The 12609-nt window shown below is 45.8% G+C and overlaps 1 protein-coding gene and 1 long non-coding RNA gene across 10 annotated transcripts in view; one reads left to right on the top strand and one right to left on the bottom strand.

Moving 5' to 3' along the window:
- Positions 1-12609, top strand: part of Cfap54 (cilia and flagella associated protein 54) — a 286409-nt gene that overhangs the window by 35169 nt on the left and 238631 nt on the right. For 7 of the 9 annotated variants that reach the window (XR_005486835.2, XM_039080085.2, XM_039080084.2 and 4 more), the window contains 8 exons: positions 2247-2360; positions 2487-2588; positions 4340-4538; positions 7147-7328; positions 7418-7583; positions 8833-8915; positions 11146-11280; positions 11862-12012. Coding sequence is in view for 8 of the 9 variants with exons in the window: in XM_039080085.2 (XP_038936013.1) it covers positions 2247-2360; positions 2487-2588; positions 4340-4538; positions 7147-7328; positions 7418-7583; positions 8833-8915; positions 11146-11280; positions 11862-12012 (1132 nt within the window). In the remaining variant the exon portion in view is untranslated. The remainder of the gene's footprint in view (positions 1-2246; positions 2361-2486; positions 2589-4339; positions 4539-7146; positions 7329-7417; positions 7584-8832; positions 8916-11145; positions 11281-11861; positions 12013-12609) is intronic. The other 2 variants (XM_039080083.2, XM_039080086.2) reach the window with 2 other exon arrangements.
- Positions 2174-3486, bottom strand: LOC134479658 (uncharacterized). Its single transcript, XR_010053233.1, has 2 exons — positions 3288-3486; positions 2174-2523 (listed from the first exon to the last, which is right to left on the bottom strand). It is a non-coding gene; the product is annotated as an uncharacterized LOC134479658 (long non-coding RNA).

Here is a 12609-nt window from a genome sequence, read left to right as displayed (position 1 = left end):
GAGAGAGAGAGAGAGAAAGAGAGAGAGAGAGAGAGAGAGAGAGAGAGAGAGAGAGAGAGAGAGCGCACATGTGGAGGTCAGAGGATGACCTTGGGTCTTGGTCCTTGCTTTTCATTTTGTTTCAAACAGTGTCTCTTGTCACTGTTGCTTACTCCAGACTAGTTGGCCCATGAGAGATTTGCCTGTCTCTGCCTCCCATATTGCCATAGCAACACTGAGATTACAGATGTGAGCTACTGTGTCTGGCTTTACCTGGGCCCTGGGGATCCAAACTCAGGTCCTCATGCTTGTGTAGCAAGCATTTTACCCGGGGACCCATCTCCTCGGCCCTCACTGCCCTCCTCTGCTGTTTCCAGCATCTTCCTCTCCTCAGTTTGTTTTCACAGGGAAGCTCCTTCCTTCCCTGCCCAGTTTTGGACTCCATTGAACCTATTATATATTTATCTTGATTCTTCTCTGCCTCCTGACTGATATCAGATTTGTTACCCCCATTTTTGGCGGGGACATTTCTAGGCCAAACACTCGATGTGTAACAAGCCAGCAGGGCTCCCATTGGTTGGCATGGAAGCTCAGTATAAATTTAAACGCATATCCTTCCTATGGTACATGCTATTCACTTGTCAGTGAGCGTAGCCTTGGTGAAAATTAGAAAAGCCGACACATCCTTTGCCCAGGATGCACAGCCCGGTATGAGGACTGCTGCTTGGGTCTTGTGTCCCCTTACCCATTGGCTGGGAGCCTGGTGCAGGACGCAGCTTCTGCAGCTGTGCTCGGATCTACTCCTGTTCTGTCCCCAAGCCGATGTACGTAATTCAGTCACTAATAGTTTCGTACATTTCTTTTTATCCTGCCTGGATTACTTCTGAACTGGTAGGTCATAGCAGTCCCTAGCTAGGGGAGCAGGTGAATGCACACCCCTGCTAGGCTATTTCTACAGCTCCGGAAAAGTCTAGAAATTGCTCGCCACACACACATGCTTAACCTGAGTGTGCTGGAGGAGACTCAGGTTGATGCATGGCTCCTGAAAGGATAGGGGACGGAACAGGGTGGTTTTGACCTTCTGATTCCTGTTGGGTTCTCACTTACAGGAGAACTTACACATTCATTAATTCTAATATTGTAACTGGCCTGGAACTTTCTTTGTGAAAAGCTAGGAGTAAAAGTATTTTTTAAAAATGGCAAAATCAGAGCTGGAGAGATGGCTCAGTAGTTAAGAGCACTGACTGCTCTTCCAGAGGTCTTGAGTTCAAATCCCAGCAACCACATGGTGGCTCACAACCATCTGTAATGGGATCCGGTGCCCTCTTCTGGTGTGTCTGAAGACAGCGACAGTGTACTCATAAATAAAAGAGCACTGACTGCTCTTCCAGGGGTCTTGAGTTCACTTCCCAGCAACCACATGGTGGCTCATAACCATCTATAATGAGGTCTGGTGCTCTCTTTTGGTGTACAGGCACACATGCATTTAGAACATTGTATAAATGATAAATAAATAAACCTTTAAAAATGGCAAAATCAACAACACGAAAATTTGGAAGTTCAATGTGCCATCTGTTGCATACTAGAATCACTAATGATGTAACCTTTTGCTACTTTACTCTTCTCAAGGGGTCACTGAAACCCCTGTTGCAATCTCTAGAGAATCATCGCAATGGCGAGATGGTTCCAGGAGAGAGCCCACCTTCCCCTAGCCTCTCCATCAGGTTCTTCAGGATTTTCCTGCATGTGGGTATTGGAGACTTGAAAATGAATAAGGCCTTTCAGAGGCATCACCCTACAGTGGTCATCGTTTGAGCAGCCGTGGAGAATACATCACATGTTATATTAGGAAGGTTGAACTTTGTGAAGACCATCTCATTACGGTGTGCATGTGTGTGTGTGTGTGTGTGTGTGTGTGTGTGTGTGTGTGCATTTTGAGTGTGAGCGAGCCTATGTGCATTGTTAGAGGAGCAGTACTCAGTACAAAGGTTCTGTTTAATCTATATTTTGGCTTTCTCCTAAAAATTCTATAATTCATAATGTTAATGTGTCAGGATGTTTATTAACTTTTAGATTTATAGACCTTAATGGTGTTCATAGAAAATGATAGATTGGGGAGCTACTGCGTTATAAGAAGTCAACGGCAGCCTGCAGTTTAGTTCAGATTAAATCAAATGCCTCAGACATCAAAACATACCACTTTTATACATTTTTAATCACACTTCGCCAACTTATTGTGAATTAAATTTGTTTTAATTGCAACACAGACATTTGCTCGGCGTGCGTTAGCTAAAATTGATGAGTTAAGGCAACTGGAATTAATGAGCTCCTCCTCTTCTCTGGAAACCTCCCGAAAATATTACAGAGAGGCCACGATAAAGGTATGAAAATTTCATGAAATGGAAGAAATTTACTACTGTACAGCGCTATTGGCTAAGCGCTCAATCTTAGTGGCTGAGGCGTGCATCCTGTTGTCACTTCTAATATCATTCTTCTCGTGGAGATAGATGGCCGTGATGATCTTCAAAAGAGGAGTATTTGAGTCTAGAAGAAAAAACAAAAATGTGTTTAGACCGAAGATAAGACTCAACCTAAAGGAAGCTCAAAGCGTAAGTCTCCACGGCCTTCCTTCTCTAGACCCTCTTGCAATACGTATGTGTGATTCCTTTGGCTCATTCAAGCCTGCCCCAGATTTTAGAGCCATGGGATGTCTTCCTAACTGAGCTACGGCCTCCCAGCATCCCTTTCTCTTTGGGGGCCTCTCATTATCCCAGTTTTGCAACATTAATGGATGAGTTGCTAAGGACAAGCCTGGGAAAGGTTTGCATAAAAGCCCCTTGCAAATGGACAGTCCTCAGAGTTGGCCTGCGCAGACCCTGGCCACTGGGCACTTGACATTAGCTTTGAGGTTTTCTCATTAGCTTCAGGTTTTCCGCTGGGAGTGTCACGAACAAGACTACATACTATAGTGACAAATGACCCTCACATCTCAGAAGATTTAAAAATAATTTCCCATGGCAGTTTAGGGCCAGCAGAGTCGCCAAGAGGCCTGCTAAATGGCTATTCATGGCCAGGCCTGGGAGAAACTCTTATTTATTCAGACAATGCTGGCTTCTCTGCTGTCCGGGATGACAGAGAGCTTGGAGGAGCCACAGTGCCCAGCATGGAAGGGCTACACTTCTCCAGTGTCTTAACTGGTCCCACGGCCCTCCCACCCTCAGCACTCTGAGTCAGATACTCTTTGCAGGGCTGCCTCTGCCTCCCAGCCTCTGGTCTCCCTGTCCTCCCGTCTTCCCTTCTATCTTTACTCTTCCTGTTGCGTCTCTGAGCTCAGTGTCCTCTGGGTTCAGTTCTCCTGCTCCCCGAAGCCATCCCTGACCGCTCTAAACGGTGGCAGCTAGCTCTTCCCTGTAAGTGGCTACACGGAGTCTGGAGATGAAGGCAAGGGCAGTTGGTAGGGGTGGTAGTGAGCAGGTTCTGTGAGGAGAGCCACAGAATCTCAGAACCCTGGGAGGGGGCGGGGGGGGGGACTTGGAAACCACCTGCTGTGATGTTTTTTCACTACACAGGAAGAGATCGGGGCTCAGGGCATTTCTGTTACTGGCTCTGAGTCACACGTCCCAGCTGGCAGCGTTGAAAGGCGACCCAGAGTCCAGTGGCTTTTCACAGCACCAAATGTCAACTGCTCAGTGGTTAAGAGCATTGGCTGTTCTTCCAGAGGACCCGGGTTCAATTCCCAGCACCAACATGGCAGCTCACGCCTGTCTGTAACTCCAGTCCCAGGGCTTCTGACACCTCACACATATTATCTATTTATCTGTCTGTCTGTCTGTTGTCTATCTATCTATCTATCTATCTATCTATCTATCTATCCATCTTTCAATCACGCTTCCACAGCATTAACCACTAAACCCCTAGTTATTAACACCATAAAATAGTATTCTAGATTTGAGTTTGAGGACATTCTGTATGAGAATTTCCTGCCACATTTATCAACACTGATCTAAACCCACAGTTTTCCTGGACATTCGACCTTGAATCTAAAAGGCACCACTGAGCGATTGTCAAGCCAACATTCAAGTCTCAGCTCCCCAGGACTGTCCCTAGGGTGGCACAAAGCCAATGGAGACCATGTTATCTTGGCAAGTGACCACAGTAAACAGGTTTTCTCTGCTGCCTTGGAAACACTGGCACACATATGAAATAGCTATCTTGGCTGGTGTGGCTTAGACGGCTTCTGTAGAGACACGAGGGGCCCAAAAGCACTTGGCTCAGCGTTAGACAAACCGCTCCCTCAGCATTGGCTAGTCAGGGCACAGCCTTTGCCTCCTAACTGCTCTGGTTTTCTCTTCTGTTCTAGTTGCCCTGGCCACGGACAGTCACTGAACGACTCCTGGATGAGCTGCTTGACAGTACCTCGTCCCGGTTCCTGGCTGTCTTGGAAGCCCTCTTTGACTCAAACCGGCGAGTCCTGCAGACTGGACCACTGCAGACTGACGAAATGGAGCTGCGTGACGTTGTGTCGGAGCTGTTCATGGCTGGAAAAGAGCTTTTGTTACGTAAATACAACATCTGTGTTTTATAGTAGGCGTTGATATTGAACACCTCCCGAATGTTGGAAATCTGTATCTAATTCACATACTGACCTTGAATCCAGTGACCACGCTTATAAATAATTCGCTTGTAGATTTACTTTTGATTTTCTAAGAAATAGAGTAATCTTTGAGTAATGACAACTACAATTTTATTTTTCCTTTTCAGGTTTTAGTCTCTTGATTTCTTTTTTCTTTTTTTTTTTTTCTTTTTTCTTTTTTCTGGAGCTGGGGACCGAACCCAGGGCCTTGCGCTTGCTGGGCAAGCACTCTACCACTGAGCCAAATCCCCAACCCCTTTCTTTTTTCTTTTATTTCTTGATTTATAGCAGTGACTAGAATCACCAGAAACATGCGCTGTGGGCTGATCTTCTTGTCACCATTTGATGGTAGATGGAAAACCTTTAATGTTTTACCCTCAGTTCAGATGATGACTAAAGGGATTTTTATAGATTTTTTTTTCAGATGAAGGCAGTTTCTTAAATTCTTAATTTGTTAAGGATTTTATGTTTTGTTCATTGGGATGTTCTCTCTGTGCCTGTGTGTGTGTGTGTGTGTGTGTGTGTGTGTGTGTGTGTGTACACGTTCAGTGTTCATTAAACCTCATTTTTTTTTAGATCGTAGCCTTTATACTCTGATCTTCCTTATGTTAGTTTTATGTCTCATCATACTGGGTCCAGTGATGCAGGAGGCACTTTGAGCTCATGCAACACAAGCAAAGCATTTCCCATTACGCTTTCCTTTCCTCTCTGTGTCTACCTCCCTTTCACCAAGATACGTAATGAAACAAATGCCAGTGTTTTAACATTCGCCACCAACTCCCATCTTACTATTTTTCTTTCCTCCTTTCTGTTCCTTTCTTACTACTTCTGAGATGGCTCTTCAAGGGGAGCTCCCTGGCCACTCATTTGTGTTTTGTTCTTTCTGTCTGCCGTTCTGTCCATCCACCGAGCTCAGAGTCTCACCACTGGTGGACTTGGGATGCGGTCCCCACTTGGTCCTTTTCCTAGGCACCCGATTCTTTTTTCATGCTTCTAAGATCCTCTTGCTTCTGAGAGAACACTCGTACTTGAGTTCTCATTCACTCTGATCTACTTTTCTGTTTCCTGTGGTAAAGGATGCTTGCTTTGTGGGGTTTTTTTTTTTTTGAAAATACTTGCATATTTAATTTTCTTTCCACACGAACTTGAATTTACCTTCTGTGGCCTTGCAGTAGCCAGCACATCCGGCTCTAAGGTCTGCCCAGGAGGAGACATGGGAAGCCAGGCGTTCGCCTGCTTAAGTTCATACTGCGCAGGCGTACGTTTGTACATCTGTCCGTCCTCCTGAAGGCAGTGAGTTCTGGTCCCATACTTTGGCCTCGTGGCTTCATAAAAAAAGGTTCTGAGGGAAATTGGGGAGGGGGAACCACAATCAGAATATTTTACTTTCAACTTAAAAAATATCATCAAGTGAGAGTTCTTTTGATCTCAGTCACTCAGATGCTAAAACTTAACGTCACCTGCACGTACCCTGCGCGCCGTACGTACCCTGTGCGCTGTACGTACCCTGCGCGCCGTTTTCATTGAAATGGGAGGAGAACGTCTCCCCTTCGTCATGCCTTCCTGTTAAGTTCTGAGCAGTCCCTTCATCCCGGATCGTCTTTCATCTTCTTCCTGGATGTCTCGGAGACGGTCAGACATGCCATGGGAGTTGCCTACGCGCACTGCTCTCAAGCCTCTCCTTCTACCAGGCAGCCTCTGTCCTTACCGTGCTATTGAAAAACTCAGTCTCAGTGCAGTCTCTGCTCAGCGAAGCTCGCTCAGGGCTTCGCCTCACCCCCACCCCCCTTCCGTAGGTTCTGTAATACCTGCTACTCTTCTCTCTCGCTAAACGCTCGCCTTGGCAGCCTTTTCTCCCTCTGCCTTCACTTGTTTGATGACGTTTCGCTGTCCGGTGTGGATATAGCTACTGGGGAGTATTCGAGTCACTAGCTGGACACACTTCCTTGTTCCTAACATCAAGCTGCCTCTGCCTCTAATTCGCTCTTGGCAGTTTATTATATTTTACACCCCTTTATCTAAAAATAAAAAAAAAGAGATTTGTTTTTATTTTATGTGTTTGGGTGTTTTGCCTCAATGCATGTGTGGGCACCGTATGTGTACCTGGTGTCCTGTGCCCTGATGCCTATAGAGGTCAGAAGAAGCCATTGGTTTCCCCAGAACTTGAATTGTAGACCGTTGTAAACCGCCATGTGGGTGCTGGCAACCAAACACGGGTTCTCTGTGAGAGCAGCAAATGTTCTTAACCTCTGACCATCTCTGCAGCACGCCAAGGTCGTCTTCTGTGTGGCCTTAGGGAAAGTCCTCCCTCAGACTTACCTTTGCTAACCCTTCCTATTTGTCTCTGTAGCACTGGGTGTTTGCTCGCTTAGGTTTCTTATGTGCCCCACCACTGTCACCTCAGTGACAGTGAGGCTAGGGACAGCACCCTTTTCTCTCTCCTTTCCCTTGAGTCTGACAGTGTCTGACAGCGAATAGCTAATGCAGGTCTCTTTGAATGAATGACATCCAAACATTCCTCTCTCATTTTCTAGTTTCAAATGTTGGTGCAAACGGCAAACTTGATTTCCCCAAAACACATCTCCTGGAGCAGTTGGTTGAAAGGAAAAATATTATTTCTGTGGGTGCATCTGTGAAATTTGCAAAGTTGGCTTTTACTTATGAAGAATGGGGCTTATTTGAATCACTAGCTGGACAACTTATTCCGTTTCTCCAGGTAACCCGTGCACAGCTCTTCCTTTGTCTTCCCGTTTTGTTCAAATGACATTACCTTGCTATTTAACTTGTGGCATATACTTTTCTCAGAAGCAGGATAGCCCCAAGGAAAAGAAAGCAGAGAAGGATTTAATTCTTCTGCTTGCAGTAGAGCCATTGATCAATGTGAAAAAAAACAAAGGTTTGATCTTTCCTTTGGATAATGATAAAGAGACCCAGTCCATTCAAAGTTATCTAAAACACATAGCTTATGAAGGTGAGTAGCTGAAGTTTGAAATAAAAAAAATGCCTTATGTGAGAAAACATAGTCTTTTCTGGTGAGGTGAGACAAGACATGCCCAAAGCAGAAGGCCTAGTGACTACATCTAATGACTGATGACTGACCGGGTGTGTGTGTGTGTGTGTGTGTGTGTGTGTGTGTGTGTGTGTGTGTATGGGGGAGCATGTAACAGGAGTGGCGGAGTCTGGAGCGTGGTAGGTCAGAAATAGCTGGGTGTCAGGTGATGTGGTCCCTAGACCTTGTGAGAAATTGCATGAGATTCTGGAATCGATTTCAACACATGAAAGAGGTTATGTAGGCATTACAGTAAGTGTGAGGTCATCAGGGCATAGGGTAAAGGAGGATGGGAAAAGGCTGAGCAAAGAGCAAGTTTGGCTGTGCCCCTTCTCGCCAGCAGGCGGCGTTTTCCAATCTTCAAGGGTTTAAGCATCAGTGTATGCACACTTGAACATCCAGTCAGTTTTTAGATCAGTGAGAAGTCGATTATTCTGGGCTTCTATATTTTCCCTGTTTTTTTTTTTTTTTTTTGGGGGGGGGAGCTGAGGACCGAACCCAGGGCCTTGCGCTTGCTAGGCAAGCGCTCTACCACTGAGCTAAATCCCCAACCCCTTCCCTGTTCTTTTATGCATCACATAGCCTCTTGTTTGCAGCAAATCCTTTGTACCTGTAGTGATAGAATTTCTTCTTCTGTCAGGACCCAAATAAATACCTTTATACATTTCTCCATCCCCCACATTTTAGATTATTTTAATATGGTTGGCACCTTCAATTTCTCTTTGGACACAGCTGATATATGCATTATGGACTGATAATAAAAACATCAGTCCAGGGCTGGAGAGATGGCTCAGTGGTTAAGAGCACTGACTGCTCTTCCAGAGGTCCTGAGTTCAATTCCCAGCAACCACATGGTGGCTCGCAACCATCTTTAATGAGATTTGATGCCCTCTTCTGGTGTGTCTGAAGACAGTAACAGTGTACTCATATGTAATAAATAAATAAATAAATCTTTAAAAAAATAAGCCACCAGTTCATCTTAACTGACTACCGGGATAGATTTTGACATGGACACATTCTAAATAGCTTATTGACAGGATAAAGGCAGCCACCATGATAAACAGTGCCAGCATCATTTGTGCCGTTCTTCTGAAGCTTCTGTCTGTCCTCTGTACCTGGTGCTTCCCGGTTGCTAACCCCACCCTCATTTTCTTCTTCTGTTCACGTGCAGAGTCTTGTGTGAGGACCACGTACACTGAAGATATTTTTAGCTTGGCAGCGATTCTTCACTTCTGTGTTTGTGTCCCTACCAAGGTGAAGTAACCCTTTATAAGCTGTCACAGTGTGCAAGGAAATACCTCCCAATAGTCTGGCCTCACTCAAGGCCAAGCTCAGAGCATGACAGGACTGCTCCTAAGGTTTTTTTTCTTAACTGTTTGCTCATTGGAATGCATCGTCGTGTTGGCTGATGACTTGAAACGTGCAGTTTCTTCTTATCGGCATCATTTTGGGGGTCACCCTGCTACTCCAGGGAGAAGTCCCAGGCTGGCTGCATTCCATCTAAGGATGAGGGAACCCAGGCAGTGGTTCTGAAGAAAAGCCCACATGTTTAGTGAAATATGGCCGTGGCACTTTTCAGCCCCCGGTGTGACAGTGCTTGCTTACTGCCACTTTTCACACAATGGTCAGAATTTAGAAGTGGTTCATGTGTAGTGGCTCGGGTCTGCCCCCATCCGCCATCTTTGGATTTGGAAAGAGGGACTTACTGTGTATCTTAGGCTCCTATGAACTCATGGGCTTGCTGCTTCCTTCTCCCAGGCACTGGCATTCCTGGCATGAGATGGGAGGCAGCTCTCGCTCTCTCTCCTCTCCTCTCCTCTCCTCTCCTCTCCTCTCCTCTCCTCTCCTCTCCTCTCCTCTCCTCTCCTCTCCTCTCCTCTCTTCCCTCTTTCTTCTTCCCCCCACTTCCTTTTTTCCTCCCCCTTTCTCTTTCCTCTTTCCCTACCTTCCTTTTCTCTCCCCGCCCATGAGGATATGAGGTGGGGGAGGCAGGAAGGGATTGACTCTCGGGTCTGACTCCACGAGTGCCCTGCCACTGAACTGGCCTTCTAGCACTACTTTTTGATTTGAGTACCAGGCTCCCCGGGCTATCTCCGAGCTTCCTTGAAGCCAGTTTTGAGTGGTGGTACCCTAATCGGTTTTCATTGCTTTCATGTATGATACCAGAATTTCACCTGAAATTTGGGTTTATGAGTATGGAAAGTGGAAAGTGTAATTATAAGGGTTTTGCATTAATATTTTCCTGGGTAGCTAGAACACAAGAGGGATTCAAAATGCTCTGCTCTTACAGTATTTCTATTTCTTTTGAATTTATTTGAATATTTTGGAATCTGTGATAGGTTTTTTTCTCTCAGTGTCTAGGGTAGAACATATGGCTGTACATAACCAAGCAATTATTCCATTGCAGAGCTACCGCCGCAGCCCACTTTTTACTTTTTATTTTAAGACAGGATGTCATTAAGTTGCACAGGCTGGCCTTGGGGCTGAGGTCCACTGTCTCAGCCTCCTGAGCAGTACAGAGCTGGGATTACAGGCCTGCATCAGCGGGCCCTGCTATGTATTTAATCTCGAAAGACAGGTAGAAAACATAATTATTACAGTGGGCAAGCTTAACAAAAAAGAGGAAAAAAAAAAACCAAGGGCAAAGACATTTTGCTTACACATTTAAAAAGAATACACTGTATGTCTTAGTTCAGCTCAGCTTGACCCAAGTCCATACACATTTACCAGTGTTTGGTATCTGTTCTGTTTCCGGGTGCTTCGGGGAACTGTGATACATACCAAATTAAGTCTCAGAGCTTCCCGAGAGCTCCATGCTTCCTTTATTTTAATCATAGACTTCATTTATCTGCCAGTTCAGATATAACAAGTTCCTTTTCTTTCTGAAAAAAGCCAACTAACTAGGGAGGAGGCTTGTCCATCCTGGGCCGCGTGCTGATGCCCGTCCTGGACCACGTGCCGATGCCCGTCTCGGGCTGAGTGTTGAGGCTCGTTTTCTCTCCACCCTCCTCTGCATTCTCTCCCCACTTTCTCTGCCTGGTTTTCCCGTGCCTATCACCACTTTATCCTTTATTTCTCCCCTTCCTTATTATTTCAATACAAGAAATTTAGAAAGTAAAAAGCATACTTTGGCCAGTTGGAGAGAAGTTCGTGGTCTACAGACTTGGTTGACAATATTCCAGACTTAATTATTTGAGAGAGCCAAACCGGTGTCCCAGAGTGCTAGGTGAGACGCACGATGGCTTAGGACTTCTGGGTCATTGACCTGTGGGGGAAACCACGTGGGTTCTCTTAGCCTATGTCCTGCGCAGCTATTAGTGGCCGTGGCAGGGAAGACACTCCCCTTAGCGCATTCGTTTTGTGTGGGGTAAATGATCTGCGACATGAGAAGCACTTAGAGGACGGTTACCCGGGGACATGTGCTGAATGCTATGGTCACACGTCTGTTCTTGTAACTCTCACACGCCTCCTTTTCTGCTTTTAGGGTATTCAGCCGGATAAGGATATCGTTGTGGACATAATAACACTCTTATGGCAGAAATGCAAGCTGGGACTTCAAAGGCTCAACATACCCAAAAGCGACTTTACAAAATATTCTCACAAGATTAGCACCAACAAAGTACTCCTTTTTATTTTTCATTCACATGGGCTTTTGTTTGTTTGTTTATTTTAAATTCATGTTAAGTATGCATTTCCAATCTAGGCCTTCCCCATTATCCATCCCATAATTCCTGTCCTTTGCAGATGTGTGCAGTAAGACGTTATTCTTTGCAGTGCTTAGCGAGCCTTTCTCAGAATGTGTGCTGCTGTGCCCTAGCTGGTTTACATGCTATGCTTTGGGGATGTAGGCACGAAAGTCACTTTCTAGGCACCTGAAATGGAGCCGGGCACACCTGCCCACTTGGCTGACTTTTCACTTTGAGAATATTTCAAGTATTTGATGATACAGAAAAATAACGTCATAATATTTGCATTGTGGCTTCAGGCATACACACGGTTAGCAGGCAGATATTTGTGGGTTTTCGTAAACATGTATTGTTAAATATCTTGTTAAGGTCACTTTACATTGTTTACGGCTAAGACACATTAGTGAGGAAGCCTGCGGATCGGGGAGGATCAAAGGAAGGCTACCACTTGAAAACTTTGCCTCGTTATTGGATTCACTTTTAGTTTAATTTGGTTTACACTTCCCCCTTGCAGTGGGTTTATCTCCTGTGGCAGATAAGTGAGGTGGTACACTGCTACAAGCTGGAAGATCTGGACATCGTGATGGTGGCAGAGATCACGTTACGGTTAAGTGAGATACTAGAGTCTCTGGGAAACCCGAAAAGAAAGTTCAGAAAGTCTGCAGGTGAGTGATAGAGGAAACGCGAGCTGAGACTGCGCAGAGACAGACGCAACGGCTCAAGCATGAGTTAGGGCACAGGGTAACCGCCCTTAGCGGACCTGGGTGAGAGAGCTCACGGCACAGGTTTAACCAGGCAGGGCAAAGAGAAGGTGAGATGCTGTACGGTTTGATGATGGGATGATGGCGGACAAGGCTCCGCTGGTCTCTCATTGCACACGGCCCTCTCCATTCCTGATTACCACACACCCCTCCATCTCCACCCTCATTCCTCTCTGCTCATTTCTCCCTTCCCTTTCCTGGCTTTCCTCTTTGGTTCTCAGTAAACACTCAGTGAGCGAAGGCTCTCCCCACCCTGCCTGACTTAGAGACGTGAGAGGAAGGGATGGGCCGCCATATTTACTCTCACACTACCAAATTTGCTGTTGCTACCGCTCCTCAAAGTGTGAAATGGCTGCCCAGTTTCTCTCTTCAGAATTGTATCCAGCAGAAGTAGGCTGTGTTTGCAGTTTTTATTTTTAGTGAGACCATGTCTCAATTATCCCAGGCCAGCCTCGAACTCACTATGTAGCAAAGGCTGGACTTGAACCATCCACCTCCCAA

Source organism: Rattus norvegicus, chromosome 7 (assembly GCF_036323735.1).
Source record: "Rattus norvegicus strain BN/NHsdMcwi chromosome 7, GRCr8, whole genome shotgun sequence".
NCBI lineage: Eukaryota > Metazoa > Chordata > Mammalia > Rodentia > Muridae > Rattus > Rattus norvegicus.
This window is presented reverse-complemented; position numbering and strand designations above follow the sequence as displayed.